The 20,794-nt window shown below is 47.4% G+C and overlaps 1 protein-coding gene and 1 non-coding gene across 4 annotated transcripts in view; both read left to right on the forward strand.

Moving 5' to 3' along the window:
- Positions 1–20,794, forward strand: part of LOC142564770 (UDP-galactose transporter senju-like) — a 49,427-nt gene that overhangs the window by 20,327 nt on the left and 8,306 nt on the right. For 2 of the 3 annotated variants that reach the window (XM_075675924.1, XM_075675923.1), the window contains 2 exons: positions 17,092–17,138; positions 18,125–18,264. In XM_075675924.1, the coding sequence (XP_075532039.1) occupies positions 17,092–17,138; positions 18,125–18,264 (187 nt within the window). Of the gene's footprint in view, positions 1–10,649; positions 12,559–17,091; positions 17,139–18,124; positions 18,265–20,794 lie in introns of those variants that run through there. The other variant, XM_075675922.1, reaches the window with a different exon arrangement.
- On the forward strand, positions 14,397–14,582 carry LOC142565001 (U2 spliceosomal RNA). The gene has a single exon (XR_012824733.1). It is a non-coding gene; the product is annotated as a U2 spliceosomal RNA (small nuclear RNA).

The following is a 20,794-nucleotide window of genomic DNA, read 5'->3' on the forward strand; positions in this document are numbered from 1 at the left end:
GACTTTCGCTGGTTCATTTTTCAGCCATTTTTCATAGCAATGTAAGTCGGGTATAATCCGCAAGGGAGGCGATCTTTACAGTATACTTGCCGCTCGGGCATTGTGTCAGCATGCTTCGCACCGTCGTGAGCGTGGACTTCACAATAACATCCAACGGATATTTTACAGTGAACTGACACGAAATTAACCCGATAAATCCAAGAACGTGTCATTGTTTATCGGTCCGCGGCCGCTAAAGCGTGCATCTATATACTATAGGCAATCTTTGCATCGTCATGTTCTGTATATCATATCATTTTTTTCGCAGTGCAGTGCAAGGCATATTGCACTCGACATTAGTCATCGCCATAATCTTATTGCACGTAGATATTACGCACTTTACAGCTACTATTTCTTTGGGCCCCTTTACTGCCACGTCACATCAACTTCACAGAGCTCATCATTCCACTGCGACATCTCTGACACTGCCATGACACTCTTTGGCCATACCTGGCCCTTGCGCCAATAAACAACGCAAATTCATTCATTCATTCATTCATTCATTCATTCATTCATTCATTCATTCATTCATTCATTCATTCATTCGTAATATAACCCCCTCTCCCACCGGGCCGCGCTGCTCGCCGGCTTGCTTCCACTGCCTTTGGCAGGAACCGTCCGTGTCGGGCTTTGAGGCAAAGCGTACGAAAAACGAACACACGCACTGCAGAAGTCGAAAGGGGAAACCATACGTCCATGTTTACATTAGTGCAGCTTCCGTTGTTGGCGTGGTGTCCGTGCCGACAGGAAAGCGGCGGCAAGAGCGATACCCTCTCTATATATCTCCGTCGATATATATATATATATATATATATATATATATATAAATAATCAGATGACTGTTTCTCTTGATGATGCAGTTCCTTTAAAAGCACCCAAAAGGAAAACGAGCGCATGTACGAAACCTTTTTCCCGACGTTTCGGCCGGAGTCCGGCTTTCGTCACTGAAATCTCTCTCTCTCTCTCTCTCTCTCTGCGAGAGAGAGATGGATGGCTTGCCCCACCGCCCACTCCACTACAGTGTACTAGAATAGTACACTCCACTGTAAAAATAGTCGGTACGCCAGCGGCCACTGCGGCGGCATCTGTCACACCCTCGACACCGATACGCTGTCGTTGCCGCGCGAGGTGCAGGTAGAATTGCAAGGGCCGCGGTGCATGTACTGCGAGACGTTAAACTCTCGGCGTTTCACGTGTCCGCAACCCCTGCAAAGGCACCACCGAGTGCAAATCGCCACTCGAGACGTAGGCAAACGTCGTTTATGGTCGTACTCAGCATTTATGACGTACAAATCGTCGCCACTACGCGATTGCTTCCTCTCCAAAACTCCTCGACGATAACGTAGCAGCTGTTCGTGCCCCCTCCCCCCCCCCCCCTCGCTTAAGCTGTGTGAAGACAGCTCAGCGCCAGACACCGACGCCAAAGAGGCAAAGAAGCTATGCGGTCCACACGCTACACCTCAGCGACTGTAATGCATGGTATTGTGGATATCACATTATCACACCCGTGCCTTTGATTGCGCTGACTCCGTGGGCCTGCGTTACAGAGCGCATTGAAACCCATTCGATGAGACGTGTCGTACCCTGGGGGGTCAGAGTCAGCCCACCAAGTGACCACACTTGAGATTACAGTATCCGGTAATCGGCCCGTTCCACTCGTCGAGACAGCCAGTACGGCAAACCCTGGAAACGAACGAAAAAAAAAATTCTGTCGATCTTTGCGGTAAATGCGAGAGAAATTCGTCAGCATTACGTCGGGCCTGTTTGAGTTCCCGAATCCCATGGTTTAAACCGCGTTCACCACATTCCGAAGTGCTTCAGGAGCAGCGCTTTCGACACACGTGCTGCCTATTCGACCCCCGTCACTTGTGTGTTTGTATATATATATATATATATATATATATATATATATATATATATATATATAATACACAGACTCTCCTTCTGTAAGCTCTCCCATGCCCTCTCTACCTCTACCACGTGACCGGATTCTCGCACTTCACACGCGTACACTTCTTTTCCCACTTTGACACTCCTAATGCTAACGCATGAAAAAAAGAAGGACGCAAAGAAGTAAATCTTCGCTTGCTTTAAAACAGAAGCGAACAAGGAAATAAACGAAATGAATTAAGGGGCTTCGTAACGCGAAGGCGCGTCCCAAATGCGAGAACAGCTTCACGTTCCCGCCGCTCCTCGCGAAACCGCGCGCTGCGGCGTCGAAGGCATGCACACGGCCCGTCTTGGCGCTGGGCAAAGATGGCGCGTATGACACACCGGCCAACCGTCCGCGGCTGTCAGTCGCGCGTCTCGGTACGAAATGAGCCTCCTCACGCGGACGCGGCAGCGCTCGCCAGGCGCATTGCCAGGTTCGCGTATGCGTGCGTGCACGCACACGATTTGACGCCTGTGTGTGTACGCGACGGCTATGGATGCGCGTCGTTTCTCCAGGGAGCTGCAGGTACGCGTCAAAGTCCCCGATGCGACCTTTTTCTTTACCGTGTACGGGGTCGGGGTCGAGTGGACGTCGACAGCCGGCCTTCATTCAGTGTGCGGGGGAGGGGGGTGACTTGGAAGGACAGGAGATTGCGCATTCGTGTCTCATCATCATCATCATCATCATCATCATCATCAACCTCGCTACGCCCACAGCAGGGCAAAGCTAGGCCTCTCCCATACCTCTCCAACTACCCCGGTCATGCTCTAATTGTGGCCATGTTGTCCCTGCAAACACCTTAATCTCATCCGCCCACCTAACTTTCTGCCGCCCCCTGCTACGCTTCTCTTGGAATCCAGTCCGTAAACCTTAATGACCATCGGTTATCTTCCCTCTTCATTACATGTCCTGCCCATGCCCCCCCCCCCATTTCTTTTTCTTGATTTCAACTAAGATGTCAGTAACTCGCGTTTGTTCCCTCACCCAATCTGCTCTCTTCTTATCCCCCTTAACGTTACGCCTATCATTCTTCTTTCCATAGCTCGTTGCGTCGTCCTCAATTTAAGTAGAACCCTTTTCGTAAGCCTCCAGGTTTCTGTCCCGTAGGTGAGTACTGGTAAGACACAGCAGTTATACACATGCGTGTGTATGCATCTATAAACGACGTTGGCGAGTGTCGGCGAAGCTGCGGAAGCAGGCCTTTCTTTTTTTTTCTGCAAGCGGATGGAAGCGTGACCTCCGAGATCGCACCGGCGAACGCTTTTGATCTCGGAGGCTACGCTGGAAGCCTCGAGTTTCCTAGAAAAGGTTACCGCAGAAGGCTCTCGCGCAATCTTTGAGCCAGCATAGTCAGCGGTGAGTAGCGCATGGATTTGCCCAAACCATCGTGCTTGCGGTTTCGGCCGTTTTCGTGAAGTTCTCTACTGCGCCTTCTACTTCCGAATTTTCGAGAAATCGTATCTTCCTAAACGCATGTATGAGAGCAATAAGATTCGACCCGTGCATGAGCGTAACCATTGCGCAGTTGTTGTATTTTACGTCGCAAGTATTTTGTTGAAGATTATCAATTTGCAAACTTTCGAGGCCGCCTGCAGAAAGTCACGGGGGCGAAGTTTCGGCAAACGTTTTCCCAGCGAGAGCTTCTTTTTCGCGCGTACACGCCTGACCCTTGTGCGCGCGCATGCGCTGAAGAGGCACCGTTCTTGTCTTGCGAAGCTTCCGTATACCGCTAGTTGCACATTTGAACTCTCGTAATTTCACTCCCGTCACGGCACTTTGCTTCCCTCTCGACGGAAGGCATGCTACAGAGCCTCCCGTGCAGGAAGTGCTCCAAAAATTCACCAAAATTATCGCCGCCATAGAGTTTCTCACTCACAGAGTTTCTCACAGCGCAGCAGCGCCAGATTTCCCTCTAGGTAATGATTACCTAGAGGGAAATCTGGCGCTGCTGCGCTGTGGTATGCATGGGAATGCCGGTATATTGTGACTTCGGATTGACATCATTCTCGGAGAGACAGGACATCTTGAAGACGCGCCTGGCAAGTACCGTTCCGTCTGTCACAATGATTCATTTTCTACTAAAACAGCGCGTAAAAAGCTATTTTAGCTTTATTATTACGCGAAAACATGTTTTGTTTAACTATGAAAACTTGCTATTGCGTGTACGACTATATGTTACGTAAAAAATATCAGCGGGCCGCTAAAGTTGGAGGACAGACGACAAGGTTCGCGCTCGCTTTGAAAGAGTTGGTCGTCTGTTCTTGCTTTTCTTCCCTTGATCATGCATTGTGGGTGAGTAAAGATGTAATATGCGTGAATGGAAACATTTAATTAGGATTTTACTTTGAGAGCGCGTTATTTATGTAGCCAAAGCCACGTTTTAGACGAAGCCTCTTACAACACCAGCCAACACGAGCCTCGCAGACACATATACCGTCATTCCCATGACGGCACGGTGCCCCCTTAAGAAACTCCCATAGACGGTGGCGCCAGATTTCCCTCTAGGTATTATAGTGAGAAACTCTATGATCGCCGCCATAGAGTTTCTCACCACATTGCCTAGAGGGAAATCTGGCGCTGCTGCGCTGTGGTATGCATGGGAATGCCGGTATATTGTGGATTCGGATTGGCATCGTTCTCGTAGAGACAGGACACCTTGAAGACGCGCTTGGCAAGTACCGTTCCGTCTGTCACAATGATTCATTTTCTACTAGAACAGCACATGAAAAGCTGTTTTAGCTTTATTATTACGCGAAAACATGTTTTGTCTAACTATGAGAACTTGTTATTGTGTGTATGACTACATGTTACGTAAAAAGTATCAGCGGGCCGCTAAAGTTGGAGGACAAACGACAAGGTTCGCGCTCGCTTTGAAACAGTTGGTCGTCTGTTCTTGCTTTTCTTCGCTTGGTCATGCATGGTGGGTGAGTAAAGATGTAATATACGTGAATGGAAACATTTTATGAAGATTTTACTTTGACCACGCGTTATTTGCGTAGCCATATCCACGTTTTAGACGAAGCCTCTTAGAACACCAGCCAACACGAGCCTCGCAGACACATATACCAGCATTCCCATGACAGCACGGTGCCCCCTTAAGAAACTCCCATAGACGGTGGCGCCAGATTACCCTCTAGGTGTTATAGTGAGAAACTCTATGATCGCCGCTATAACGCAGCTGAGATGGATGGATGGATGTTATGAGCGTCCCCTTTGGAACGGGGCGGTGGGTTGCGCCACCAAGCTCTTGCTCTTATACTGCCTGAGACGAGCAGATATACCGCGATGCGTTGCGCTCACCAGCAGGGATTCCCGTTACATGTAGCATACCCGAAACCGACAGGCGCGGCATGGAGGTAACCGTTGACCGGCTCAAAGCCCCTTGACAACCGAACCGCCGCCTGGGCAAGCCCGTCACGCCCATAGGCAATGCTTGGCGGCCCCTTCGGAGGGACAGCTCGTCTACAAGCCAGCGGCTGGGAGGGATGGACAGGCATTGCGGAGGACACGCGTCTGCGGTACGACAGGCGTCTGCTCAATCGCATTGCGCTTATACGCGCGAACGCCTTTTCCGGCGTCGGCGTCATGCAGCGTGTGCGAGGTCCCTGTGGCAACAGCGGTCGTTCTGCTGGAGGAAGTAGACAAGGGGGGGGGGGGGTCTTTTGTATACCGCGTTCGAGTGCAAGGCGTACGTGTATATGCGCGTGTGTATGATGGGTTGCGCGCCTGTAAGTACTGCCGTGCGCGTATACTACACGCGATTTGAGGGGCCGAGCCGACTCGTTGCGTGCGCGCCATCATCGGCGGTTGTCTCGGACGAGCTGCCCATTTTTTTCTGACGCGCGTGACCTCACACGAGCCCGCTCTTTTTCTAAAGGGGGCGGTGTAAGCTCTGGGGAGGACGCTGACACATCGCTGGCTTCCCGCCATTTCGCGCCCTGGGCCGTTTTGATAGTTGCGCGCTGTGCCAGTGAACGGGCGGTTCCGGCTGCGGTGTTCATTGATTGATTGATTCATTTATTCATTCATTGACAGATTGGAGGATTGGTTTACCTATACATGCTTCCCAGAAGTGGCGCCACTTAGGGTGAAACGAGGGATGATGGATTTGGTGATTGATTTATACATTGACATCTACGTCCAGAAGCTGTGGCATTTAGGCTGCAATCGATTATTGATTGATTGAATTGATTGATTGATTGATTGATTGATTGATTGATTGATTGATTGATTGATTGATTGATTGATTGATTGATTGATTGATTGATACCCACGTCCAGAGGCAGCGGCACTTTTCGTTCATCCTGCGTTTTTAACGCAATGTGTCATCATCATCAGCCCATTTTTATGTGTGCTGCAGGACGAAGACCCCTCCCACTGTCCTCCGATTTGTACATCATATGAGTCTATAGTCTTGCGGTAGCTGATTCCAAGTTGTGCCTGCAACATATCCTAATTCCTGATCACGAGGAGAAAACTGAACAAAAGATGGAGCGCATACGGCAGGGTTTACTAAATCATGACTGGCAGCTTGCCGCTGCATCCTTGAAAAGTGTACAGTCTTAGCATTCTACCGGTGCAAAAACAGGGGTTAGAAACGTGGTGGTTAACAAAGGAGCTTGAGAACCAGGAAAGGACCACACAACGAGCGATGGAACGAAAAATGTTAGGCGCAACGTTAAGAGACAGGACGAAAGCCGGGAGGGGAATGAGTGCAAACGGGGATACACCGATATTCTAGTTGACTTCAAGAGGGAAGAATGGAGCTGCGCAGGCCATTGGTGGTCTATATTATAGAGTTACAGAATGGGTACCAATGGTGTGGGAATCGCATTCGAGGACGGCAGAGAATTAAGTGCTGCGATGAAATAAGTAACGCGATGCATAACTGGCAACTTTTTTTATCGGAGTGCGGTCAGTATATTAAATCGCGACCTCGTGCTAAAAAAAAAGAAAAAAAAGTGCAGTTGCGAAACTAACGGTTGCCCTCAACTTTGCCTCCTTGTTGGAGCGTTTTTTTTCTCTTAGTAGATGGGGTGGTTGTGTTGTGCAGGCTCTTTATTTAAAACTGTGAAGTTGCGGCGATCCGTATATTCTCTGTCATACATTGGCAGTGAGTGTATACCACTGTAGAGCTTTTTTGATAGTGTGTAGACAGGATAGAAAAAAAAAGTCTATGGAGGTTCTGTAAACCGGCTAAATAAACTATCTTGCGATCTCCAGTTCCAGCCTCTCCCACCCCCCTCTCCTTTTTGCAGTAATGAACTAATAATTTTGGACTATGCAGGGTGTTTCAGCGAACACTTTCAATTTTTTTTTTCTTTTTAGAGTTACCCGTTTGCCGATAGCACAGTTCTATAGTACATAAGCAGGTCTATTGGAAGAGGCGGACATGCACACAAAGAAACGATATGCATAATCGAATAATTAACAAAAATTCGCGAATTAAGTGTTTTAACTAATTACATTGTGGTACATATTGTAATTTATAAATTCTAGCGGGTGAGACTGCAGGGCATATGCACGTGAAAAGAATTCTGTGCATGACACCATTTACAAGATACGCGCCGTCAAACTTGCGGTAAAAATTAACTGTCGTTTCACTTGCTTTCTTGACAAACGCTCGTTTAATGCATTTACGCACAAAAGTAACTGGAACGCCAATGCATTTCCCCGAAAAGTGCGGGAATGAATATCTCGAAATTGGTATCACCCTGAGAACTCGTTCCAAGTGGATCCGCCCTGCGAAGTCCCCTGCGAGAATTCTCTTAATTCTCTGTTGCAGTATGTGTCATAAGGTAATAGTTAAAAACATATAATTAGTATTTGTTCTTAAATTTATCTGTTATGCGTTTCAGTTTTTCTGCAAATAACGTCCGCCTCCTAGAGTAGACCACTTCAGCGTCTACTATCTGCCACAGGCAGTATTTAAAAAAAAAATTGAAAGTGTTCGCTGTAACACCCGGTATATAGTTACCAGCCTTTCGCAGTGCTGCACGCAATTACTGAAAATAGTTACATTGACTGATCGCTGCGACCACTCGAATCGCCGTAGTACAGTAGCACGCAATTGCTTTCACCATATTTAGAGAATACCGCAGGAAACAAATCGTGATATATATATTTTTTTCCGGTGTCCTCTCGAAACCGCTCACCCGACCGATTTCGAGAGGACACCGGTAATAACGTGACACCATATGTTCGCTATTGTGGACCGCGCTGAAAGACACGGCGTTCGCGGCGTGAGTTTCATGTTTATTTTGGCTACACAATAGGTAACGGCGAAATTGCGTGTCCATCACGTCACCCCTACCATTTCCTTTGACCCCCTCCCGATGCAGTCTCTGCCGTGGGACTTGTCTGGCAAACGACAACAATTTGTCAATAGCCCGGCGTCCATCAATCCCTTCCTTCATTCCTTTTTTTTTCTACTATATTATAAAACGCCCATGTGCATCGTCACTGTAATTGTATATGGTCGTATGGGTTTGTATGGAAACATACGAGTTTTCGCACAGTATACCTTGTGGACATGACATGCAGGATTACGCATGTATGCCGTATGAGCATACGGGCCTTTTCAGTGCTGTTTGTCTTTCTTTCTTTCTTTCTTTCTTTCTTTCTTTCGGCACGTACGGTTCGCCTTCACCCGCGGTTGTTGAGCGGCCGTCACGTGATACAACGCCCGCGATGCCGCCGTGCGGACGTCGATGTCCCTGACCGCGACCGAACGCATGGTTTTCATTGAAGGCTGCGCGCGAAGCGCGCCTCAGCCAGCTTCAGCTTCATTATGCGCGCGTGCCCGAGTACGGAGACGCCCCAACATCGGGCCCGCCATTTCCGCGAACGTCGTTGTAGCAGTGTCGTGACAACTGGCCTGTTGCGAAGGCACCACCTCGATCACCACTATTTGCGCCCGTTTGACCGTTCGAACGCGGTCTTTTGTACTGCGTCCTACGGCCGGTTCAGCCGGCTGCGTGTGTGTCCGCCGTATTGAAGCTCTCTCTCTCTCTCTCTCTCTCTCTCTCTCACACACACACACACACACACACACACACACACACACACACACACACACACACACACACACACACACACACACACACACACACACACACACACACACACACACACACACACACACACACACACACACCAAGCGCCTAGCGGCTGCAACTGCAGTAGGTTTATTTTCCATTTATTGCGATAAAACACTCGTGGCGCGGTCTCGCCGTCGCCGTCGTGCTGTCGCGATATCGACAGCGCATGCGCTGCCCGCGTGTGGAGGGTTAATTGCGAGGCCTCCAGAGGCCGTCGGTGTCGTGCGCACGAACGCAAGCTTTAACGGAATATCAAAATTATCACAGTATCAAAATTGTCCGCTTGAACGGATGCAGTTTACATATAACTGCGATATCGTTTTTTGTGTGTATGTGTGCATTGTTACGCATTCGCAAACTTCGCGTTTCCATTCTTTTTTTTTCAAACTTACCGACTTTCGGCAATTTTCGTTTAAAAATGTTTACACCCAGATCAATATTCCGCTTCCAACAGTCACTAGAATTTTTCTTTCTAAAAATGCAGTACGTTTCATTAAAATCGGTCCAGCTATAGCGGTTATCTCAAAAGAATTTCTGCATTTTCTACATATATTTCAATAGTCGAAATCACAGTTGCGCCTGAGCTAAAGCTTCCTCTTAAACCGCAAGCACAGGAGGTAAAGGATCTCGCATTCGCGACATGTACGCCAAATTTAAATTGACTAGGTATATCGTATCATTAGCTTATACCGTTCTCGCTGTGTGAACCGTGTCATAATTCAATGATATATCGCATTCTCATACATGGGAGATGAAATTCTTCAGCGTTGTTTTATCTCTACATGCGCATATTGTTTCTGCGAAATTACACTTCCGTCGGACCATTCGCTGGGTGTCTAGCTATATGTCTGCGCGTGCAAAACACGTCGTGAAAATCTCATGTGTGCCACGTAAGAGACGTGCCGGCAGCTGCAGCTGTACGTACCGGCAGCTGTAGCTTAGGGACTTTCTACTAACATAAGGCTTTCTGAAGATCTGGAGTATACAAGTCTGCAGTGGACGACGAATGAACCGACACACGTAAACCAATTACAGACTTCGTTTATTGATACCATACGGACTTTAAATCGCCGAAAGGACAATTATGTAAGAATGCAAAGTAACGTTCAATAAGTTGATGGGTGGGCCATAGCTGAACTATGCCTACGAGCCCGACGCCGTCAGGGCCACGTGGGACACGATAGCTATAGATTGCACGGACCCGGTCATCCGCCGTATAAGAACGAGTCCTGTACGAAGGCCACCTCTCGCTGTCGCTTCCGGTGAGGGTGACTGGCACACCTATAGGAACCCGCGAGCTCCTGACATCTAGCTCCCATCGAGGTTCGTCGGCGTGGCGACGTCGTACCTCACGCCAGCTGTCCTGGACGTTCCTTCCCGAGTCAGCAGCGAGATGACTTCGGTTGCTGCACGTCCAGCAAGGCGTCAGCGTGCCGCCGTAGACCAGAACCCGAACGGAGGTCACCTTGACTAAGTACTGCTTTCGACCGGGGTGACCGTCGTGGTCGCCCGACCACTACGCGGTGCACGACTGGCAGCGTCGAGGACGAGGTGGACTGGCAGTTTGGAAGCCCTTGGCGCTCTCGCGTTCAGCTTCTGGCCCGGCTCGCGGGCAGGTCGACGCCGTGCATCGGGCGGGATGCCCGGACGTAGACGCTCCTTCTATAGTTGGCCCGCAGCAAGCATTGCCTCCAAGATATTCAGGGCGCCACCGTCGACGTCGCAGGCCTCGTCCGCTGTATGGACGCAAGATGGTTGACATTGGTTGGCGCGCCAGGCAGCCAGTGGGAGTCGACCTGGCTGCGCCAGCGTCATGTTGACAGACACGCGTCTGAGAAGTCGTCGACCGCCCACGGGCGAACCAGGATCGGGACCGGGCGCTGAGGCTATAGAATACCAAGACGTGGGTTTGGGGTGGAACGAGCGCGGATGAGGCAGTCCTAGTTGTCTCTGGTAGGCGCCGCAGTCCGGATGTTCGCACGAGTGATAGACGTCCGTTGGCGAGCGATGCTGGGTTGGAGAAAAAGGCCTGGCCCTCTTCCAGATGATGGACATATAGCGGCGTCCGACGACGTTCCGCGGTTCCATATTCTCGCAGTGGTGATTGAGGCTCGATGTCGGGCGATCCAGGCGGTTTTCAACCGCTATAGCCGTTACTGCAGCACCGAGGTTAGGTGCACCTCGTAGCGTCCCCATTCGACTCGTCGCGGGGTCTTCAACACGCCTCGGGTGTTTGCTGGCTGTCGAACGCTCTCGCCGTATCGGCTGCCGGAAAACGCACGTGATAGGACAGGCCGGAGCGACGCCGGCGTTTTCCGTGGCTTCGACTGCAGCCGTGACGTCGGCGACGCGTAGTGCTGGATTCCGGCGTCGACGCCTGCGGGTGGTACCAGCGGTCTTTACCATTACGACGCCTTGAACAATGATGGACCGCGCACGCCCGCTTTGGAGAAACTTGCCTCGAGGCGGGTGCAGCGAAGACCTGCGACTGGCCACGTAGCTACGGCCTTTATGGTCTTGATCCTATAGCTTATGCGGTTTCTTGGGGTCTGCGCGTCATTGACCGTTCCGCGAAGGACTGTCACTCGTGGCACACCGGTGATGGAATGGAACGTCGACTGCGTGCACGGTTCGTCCGACGAGCGCGCGCAAAAATGAACCTTCGCCGTCTTCTTTCTCTTTGCCGCTCCCTTTGTGCACGTGCTTGGTGTTGCAGCGGCATGCACTGTGAGGGCATAGCGGTGATGTACCGGTGATGGACGGTATCGGCAACTGTGGCTCATGGCTCAGGTGGAGTGCTGACTGCAGGAAGTTCGAGTCCCTTGGATCGACATATTCCGTTGTAGCTAATGAGGTGTGCGAAGAAAAAAAAAAGTCATGAAACGACCGCATGTAATCGCATGGCGAGTCGAGAAGAAAAAAAAAAAACACGTGTCCAAGTTTGGCGACGAGTCTCATCGCGATTGGGCCACGCGTACGCGTGATGTGTTCCATTGAATGGGGACCTCGAGGTGTGCACCCAGATAAGTGTGATGGCGAGACAAGCGCGGAGGCTGAGGGCAGGCGGGAGAGAAGAGAGCTGGCGGCACCAATATCCAAGGAGATCGGACGCAGCTGGAATCCCTGGTAGACCTCAACGGTCCGGAGCCAGCGACCACGGCAGCCGACCCCGGGCACCCGCTGAACAGGAGCGAGGTCCTAGGCCGCCTGGCTATTCCAGTGTTACCACGACCCAGCAGCCGATATCCTGCAGGGTGGGTGTGCGAGCGACGAATGCAAAGTGCCAGGCCCGGGCGTCTAAGGGGGCAAGCCTGGGACGACCTCTAGGCAGCCCTGAGCCGCGGTCCCGCTACACGTCGTCGACACCCCCGTCTGCATGCACTGCCCACCGCCTGCACACCAACTCGAGACCCACCGTGCCTTGCTACCAGCCACATTCGTCGCCAACAGCACGATCCACGCCTCGCCTACTCGTCGGATGTCCGCGTGAGCAAATACGGCGAGAGCGTTGAGCCTTCTGTTGTCTTGTAGGTCGGGCTAGTTTGATTGGCGTAGAACTCTGGTGTTGCATGTTGTCTCGGTACACAGGCCCGTATCGAGTGATGCGTGCCGTGACTCCGGTTACCTACGAAATAGCCTCAGTCAGTCAGTACCAGTGCCTCCTCTGCCCCTCATATTTCACTGACGTTGTGCACGTCGCACGCCTCAAACCATACTACTCTCCTCTTATCACCGATGTTTAGACGCATTGGGACGGTGCTTCTGCCGCAGGGGATAATGTTACATGCATATCGCGTGTTTCTTGTAAACGATGCACGCGGGCGCCCCGACGAAGAGAACGAACGCTCTCTGGCTCTCGAGCTGTCGGCTGAACTGCCCAGCGCTGCAGTTATCCTTTGTAAATATACTTTGTGAATAGTCTCCAGTTGTTGATCCTTCGTTCGCGTAACAATATGCAGGGACCGTGCTCAGACTATCGCGGTAGTCGGGAGCGCTCTTCGTACCTGCCGATTGTAACGCGTTTCACCTGCATGTCTTCTTTGGTGTTCTTTTTTTGTTTTGTTCTAAATACACGTGCGTGTCTTTTACAGTGACCGCCCTGTCTGCCTCGTGTCTTTTCCTCGATGCACCGCGAGTCGACAAGCGTGACGAACGTCCGCTAAAAGAAAGCTCACAAGATGTTTATCTGTGCCACGTATAATAACAATTAATGCTGAGGAAAAGATGCAATACCGTTATCATGCAAAGTTTTCTGTTCTCGTTAATGCGATATCTCACTTCCATGCATGCCAGTCTCGGTATCTGCCAGGTGATATCTTGTGTTTATTGAGGCCGTATTTTGTAACGATCCATTGTCTGTTTTTCCTATAATCGCTTTCAGATCCAACGCACGTTTTGGAATCTAAATAAGTTTTAGTTAATGGGGTTAATTAAACGCTCTACAACCAACCGCGATGCGTACAATTTTGTCGATATTCGGAGCTCCTGTTATGTACGACCCGGCGTTGCGCCGTTACGCACGAGGTCGCGGGATCGAATCCCGGCGGCGGCTGCCGCCTTTCTATGGGGGCGCAATGCAAAAAAAAAAATGCCCGTGTACCGTGCATTGGGTGCACGTTGAAGAACCGCAGGTGGTGGAAATTAAATCCAAAATCCCCCACTACGGCGTGCCTCGTAATCAGATCATGGTTTTAGCACGTAAAAACCCCGCAATTTATATTTAATTTTTGGCTCCTGTTATATTCCAAGATTTGATTTGCGCTTCCTACACCTTAAGTCGACAACACCCGCTTGTCCCGCCGCCGTATGTGTCATAGTATGACGCGGGAAATGTAATTGACCGGTCAGTTCTCGGTCATTTGCATGCATCGAGTGCTGCTACAACTCGAAAAACAACCATCGGTGTCCTCGCGTAATGCGGATACGCTGCAGTGCGGACCGTACCGAGAGGCCCTCGATATCGCGGAACGGTAGGGTTTCACCATGATCTCTTGTCGAACCGATAGCAGCGCTGAAAACTTATCCCCGATCTCTGAGGCAGCGTGTCGAGGGCGTCATAGTCGACGCTGGCGCCACTGAATCTGCCTCGACGCACGTTTATTGACCGAGCGTGGTTTGTTTTTGCATTAAAGCGTAAATGGAAGGGAGATGTAGGCGACATAGTATAAAAGTTATAATGCGTACACATAAGTAGAATTGACAGCAACTCTTTGCAAGCTTTATCTTAGCCAGTAATTCGTAATTTTTATTTCTCGCGTCGCTTTTCACCAGCTCCACATTGGGGGTCAGCTAAGAGGTGGCCATGTCGATGACTGTCGTTTGTTATCGCTTCTCGGCCTTTTGGCTAAGATCAATGATAGTATCTGTCAGCTTAATATCTGATACGGCCCTCTTATGGGTCTTATGATATTAACCGTATTTTTGTAAGGCGGTGCCGTTTGCGGGGCTTGCCCCTGCGGCGCCATGGGTCGGCTCGGTATTGCACTACAGCCGGGTACGGCCCTCCCCTTAAAATTGAAAATCAGAATTATAGTTTGTGGCTTGTCGTGGACGTGCGGGTCTATTACGCAGTCGCACTCGCTGCAACGTCACAGCTGTCGTCACGCTGCGCTTCGCACTGTAAACGTTTGGCGAAGTAGCTTGCGCGACGTCACCAAAACAGTGAAGGTGTGCTATCCATTATAAAGTGCTGTGCCTGTGAAGCACTACCATTGCGTTGTTAAGCGCGAGGTCGCGATGGCCGCATTTGTGTGGGTGTGGTATCCGAAAACTTGTGTTCAGTTTGCACTGGGTACGCCTTAAAAAATGCCCAGGTGGTCAATATTAATCCGTAGTCCGTTACTATGGTGGGCCTCATTGTCAGATCGTGGTTTCTGCGCAATTTAGCCAAACCCCAGAATTTAACAATGTTTCACTGGATGTTCAATGTGCCGCATTCTGTCAGTAGTCGTGAAAGCATAGTTTTTCCTTTCTCTAAATTCTTACAGTGAATGTGTTGAGCTGGTGATTCAACTGTTTTTGCGAAAATATGGAACGTGACTATCAATATTTAGTTACTCTTTAAGTGTGAAAATTCACTATATAATGCACAAAGCCATCCTGCTACAAACATCACTTTCTTTCACTAATGTCTTGTGGTTTCCGCATGATGTTTAAAATGCCATAATTACCATGTTTCACTGGATGTTCAGCATGCTGCATTCCGTAAGCAGTCGCGAAATAATACTTTTTGGTGAGTTATGATGTTGATGCTGCTCCTGGGTTTTCATGTTATTTTGCAGTATTCGAAACACACTTCACGGTTGCGTTTTGTCACCTGCGACAACCCAATATTCACCGGTCTATAGATGCAAACAGGGCCAATGTTATCATAAGCTGACGGCAAGAGCATGATTGAACTGCTTCCATAAAATTCTGCATTCATTTTCACTTCATATCAGAGATGAATACTCTACACAGTGAACTACACAGAAATAATTTTGGGAAGGATTGAAGCATATCGTGTGATATAATGCACAAGGGGCCCTAAAAGGTTAATCCAAAGTATTGTGTGCATTTTCCTTAGTCTGAAACATTGCATTTGCAGTCATGCTTTCTGGCCATGAATGACATGCAGCATCTTTACGTGCCACATCGTGCATGGCATTCCTGAGCGGAAAGTAGGTGGCGCTCAACCTTCAATATATGCACGCAGTATAGTCTCCCTCAAAACATTTGGGTCTTTTATGGGGGGCGGACTTACTTTATTGCTTCCCAGCAATAATTGTGACACGGATATATTGAATGCATTTAATACTGCCCTCCCGGTACCTTTGGCTGATAATTGGCATGCACACGTCAGCGTCACATAGTCTTCCTGACAGGAAAGTAGTGACTGTAGAATGTTAAAAAAAAAGGAAATGCTCACAGCACAAACAATTATTCCTCAGGGACAAACCCCAATGGGTGTAAGTCTTTAAAAGTGTAGATACAATTGTTATTGTTGCATTCTAAAGGTTGCCACATCTTTAGAGTTAGCAAGCATTACTGACCGACCTAAGCAAGGGAACGCTCCGCGGCTTGTATGCTTTTCAATAGGTTGCACGTGTGTACATATTAAGTGGTCTGCGGCACATCATCTATACATCATCACCGGTACATCACAGTCTGCGACGCATTTCCTAAGTATGTCTCTTATAATGAAATTGCTGCTGTGTCTTCCTTTCCTCAGTTGTACTTAGAGTCTTGCGAATGAAGTCGGAGTAATATAGGGCTGTCACTTTCATATGCCTTGCCTTAAGTTTTTGCTGGCCACTGAGTAGGTTGGGTCTGGTTAAAATGAAGTAGAATTAGATCAGGCCTAGTTTTGTGAAATTATAGTTGTTGCCCACAGGCTTTCTTGCACCGTGCCTTAGTGCTGTATTCACCCCTCTTCCATGTCCTACTATAGGCACAGCTCCAGCCATAGGCTCAGCACAGCTTTTATTACCTTAGTTTTGTTTGCTGTCGATATATTTTATTGCAACAGCTTCACCGTGCTTGCTTTCTTTTTCACGACATGCATCAGTCATTTTTTGCATCATGTAGGAAAATGTGAGCCGGTTGCACATTGATTAAAAAAATTAAAAATTAGAATGTGTGGTTTTATGTGCCAAAACCACTATCTGATTATGAGGAATGCCATAGTAATTAGGGACTGCAGATTAAACTGTACCACCTGGGGTTCTTTATCGTGCACCTAAATCCAAGTACACAGGTGTTTTTGTATTTTGGCCCCAGCAAATGCGACCACCGTGGCCGGGATGTGATCCTGCGGCTTGCATGTTGATTGACAGGCATCATTATTTAGTCATTTGTTATAACTTTTGTTGAACAGACTGTTTCTTTCTGTTGAAATTATGAATTTCTCAATATGTTGCTGTTTTATTCCATGGCAAAACTAACTGTAGAATAATTTATGGTCTCCAAGTATTATAAGATGGCCACACTGGTAGAAGGTTTACAGCATTGGCACATCATTTCTTGCTTTTTCTTTCACAGCCATTCATTCCAGTCCTTGCTCTTGGAGATCAGCAAAAACCGGAAAGGTGCGTATAGTATACATTGGTATAGAGTGGCTGAAAGTTGGATATGTTGGCTTTGATTCACAATGAGTGCTTGAGAAAGAAAATCTCCTTTCAACGAAAGCTGTCTACCTTGTTGAATTGTTAATGAAAAGAAAGCAAATTTTTCTGTCTTGTCCTGCTGTAATTTGAGCTACCTAGCCTGTAACACATTTGTGTTAGGTAGCACTGCTGAAAAAATGTATTTATTTGGCAACATCAGAATTTAGGATGGTGAATTGATCATTTTGAATTTAGAACAGCGCAACATGGGACAGGTCTCATGCTGCACTGTTCTAAAGTCAACACTATTTATTTCATTTATGTAATGGATTATTTATCTGTTTGTGCAAATTTGACTCTCCTGATCATCAGTTCTTCTCACCTGGCCCTGGCTGTGCAGGGCTATCGCACAGTTTGTATCTGTGATCCCTTTGGACATTTTACATACAGCCTAATCCGTGCCGAGTTTGTCTGTTGTTACTGAAATAAGAGCAAAGCGAGGGTCGGGATAATATGGCAATTCTATATTTCAATGACACTCCTTTTCACACTTCATCAGCGGTCTGAATAGTGCCCCGGCTACCTTATCACCAAGATGGGCCAACCATGAATTATGGATTGTGATTTTATGTTCGTGTTTCCGTATGGCAGAATTATGTTTTCTCGTATATTCAAATTACAGTCCGATGCTATCGTGTCTGTAGGTTGTGCGTAAGTCACACTTTACGAATTTTGTGATGCATTTTACTTTGAGAAACTCAATTAGTTCAGTAACGCCTATGCGCCACACGGAGGGCCTGCGAGGCTGGGGATGTGTGGTTCGGGATCGTGCTGCAATGCAAATCGAGTTAGCAGTGAAGGAGTTTAGCACAAAAAACTTGTGATCCATAATAACAGCCATTCTGGATCCAAACTGTTTTTACATATTTATGTATAAAAATGATGCTGTGTCATTCTCATTGTTCCAGTGCTGTTCCTATACTTTGTTCCTGCGCTGCTCTACTGCTTCTACAACAACCTGGCCTTCGTCAACCTGGCTGCATTTGATCCTACCACCTACAACCTGCTGCTCCAGTTTAGGGTCGTCATCACCGGCCTCTCCTTTCAGGTGAGAGAGAAGAGAGACAAAAGGGAAGGAAAGACAGGGAGGTTAGCCAGTGTAAATACCGGCTGGCTACCCTGTGCTGGGGAAAATGGTAAAGGGAATAAAAGGAGAAGGAAGAGAGAAAAAAAACAAGAAAAATGCACACGCTAACACAATGTTACATGCAACAATAGTCAAAGGCGTTCACACAATTCACATGTCCTTAAGAACTTGAGCAAAGGCCTTGAGTGCCGAAACCCATCTGGACCAGTGTCCTAGAACTTTCTCTTCTGTGAAGGGGCGATTGTCCAGTTTCTCGAGCGTGGTAACGAGCAATTCTCTTTGCACATTGTAACGTGGACAGTCACAGAGGAGGTGCGCGATTGTCTCTTCGCAGCCGCAGATGTCACAAGCGGGGCTGTCTCGTTCAGGTGAGCGCACTCACAAAGGTGATGGTTTGCTGAATTGTTACAGTAGATCTGTCCTAGCTGATGCATTTAATAAAGGCATACCATCAGGAAAATAAAGGGGAATCGCCAATATTATAGTGTAGATCAAGAGAAAGGAATGGAGTTTGGGAAGTCATCTGGTGCGTAGAGCTGATGACCAGTGATTCTATTAGAGTAATGGAATGGATGCAAAAAAACAACAAAACCTAGTGCTGTCCATGTGACAAGTATATATAGGGTGCTTTCGTTTAGCTGCACCAAATTTTTTTTTTAATTTAAGATCGCCTGTGGCAGATATAGCATGATTCTAACCCTTGGGCTAAATTACTCAATGAAGCGACCATTACTTCTATGAGAAATCAAAATGCTTAATTGAGAACTTAACATAATTGCATGACTGAATTATATTTTAATTAATTACTTTGTGGCGCATATCTTAATCTACGAATTGCAGCTGGCGAATTTTCAAGGAATATTGACTTGGAGCAACCTCTGAGGATGGCAGTGATTTCAAGATGTGCAGCGTCAAATTTGTGATAAAAGTGCAATGTTGTTCCACATACTTTTTTGAAGAAAATGCTGTTTTATGCATTGAAGTGCAAAAGTAACTGCCAGTACATTTTTTCAGATGCTTTAAAAATTAACATCTCGAAACTGGTATAATCCTGAGAATTCGTTCCAAGTGCATACGACTTGCGAACTCACCAGTTACAATTTGTAGATTGAAATACATGCTGGTAATAAAATAAATTAATTTATTTATTAGCATAATTCTGTTATTCAGTTAAGCAATTTGATTTCTTGTAGAGGTAACGGGCTGCCTCATCGAGGAAATTAGCTCAAGGTTTGGAAGGGTAAGACTAAGGCTGTCATATTCAGATTGAAAAATTAACTTATCCCATGGCATGAAGATATTATATTTAATTCACATCCTGAAATAATAGAGCAGTAGAAATGATAGAGCAGTTTAGGGGTTATATTTTCCTCCAATATGCTTATTTATTTATTTTTATTTATTTGTCAATACTGTAGGTCTTCTGCAGACCCATACAGGGAGCGGGTTTACATCATCATAGGCATGTAATAAGATACAAGTTCTCAAAAAGACAAGAGGTAAACATGAGGTAGATCAGAACACTTTTCAACAACAAGTGCATCAGTATTATATTACCTACATGGTTACGCTTCGCGAACACGAAAATAGAAAATCTAGCATTATGAATCGTATGCTATACATGAGAAAAATGTACACACGAAAATAATACAACACTACAAGATACTTTCTGGCGTTTTACAACAGGAAAATAGTTATACAGGGTCCATTAGCTGCTCCACTAGAGAACAAAACTGATCTAAATTTGGATTATTTAGCTTCGCTTGGTAGCGCATTCCAAGCGTTCACAGCTCGAGGGAAGTAGGAAAACTTAAACGTATTGCAATGCGTATTAAATGGCCGGACGCACTTATCGTGGTTTGTCCTACTAGACCGACGGCCAGGCAGATGAATATAGTCGGCTTTTCCGATTTTGATGTGTCCGTTAAAGAGGAGATAAAAAAATTTCATAGATGCAACATGACGCCGGCAGGAAAGAGTTGCCAAACGCGCTTGATTGCCCATGTCCGTTACACTGTCGTGCCAAGAATACTTTGAATAGATAAACCTCAGAGCCCTATTCTGTAATCTTTCAGGTTTATCGCGAAGGTACTTTTGATGAGGGTCCCACACTATGCTTCCGTATTCCAAAATAGGTCGGACCAGAGTTTTATAGGCAGATAATTTTACGACCTGAGGTGCTTTACTCAGTCTTCTGCAAAGAAATCCTAATTGCTTGAATGCCTTGGCGCATGTATCGGTGATGTGCTTATCCCATTTTAAGTCTTGCGAGAATGTGACACTCAAGTATTTTACTTTGTCGACTTGTGTAATATTCAAGCCTTTAAGATTGTACGTAAATGGTAAAGGTCGTTTTTTCTTGGTTAGGCTGATGAACGCTGTTTTAGAGATATTTATTTCCATCCCCCACGTATTGCACCATTGGACAATGTTTTGTAAAGAAGAATTAAGCTTTAGTTGGTCGTCACTACTACGAATTGCAGTATAAATG

Source organism: Dermacentor variabilis, chromosome 11 (genome assembly GCF_050947875.1).
Source record: "Dermacentor variabilis isolate Ectoservices chromosome 11, ASM5094787v1, whole genome shotgun sequence".
NCBI classification, from domain to species: Eukaryota; Metazoa; Arthropoda; class Arachnida; order Ixodida; family Ixodidae; genus Dermacentor; species Dermacentor variabilis.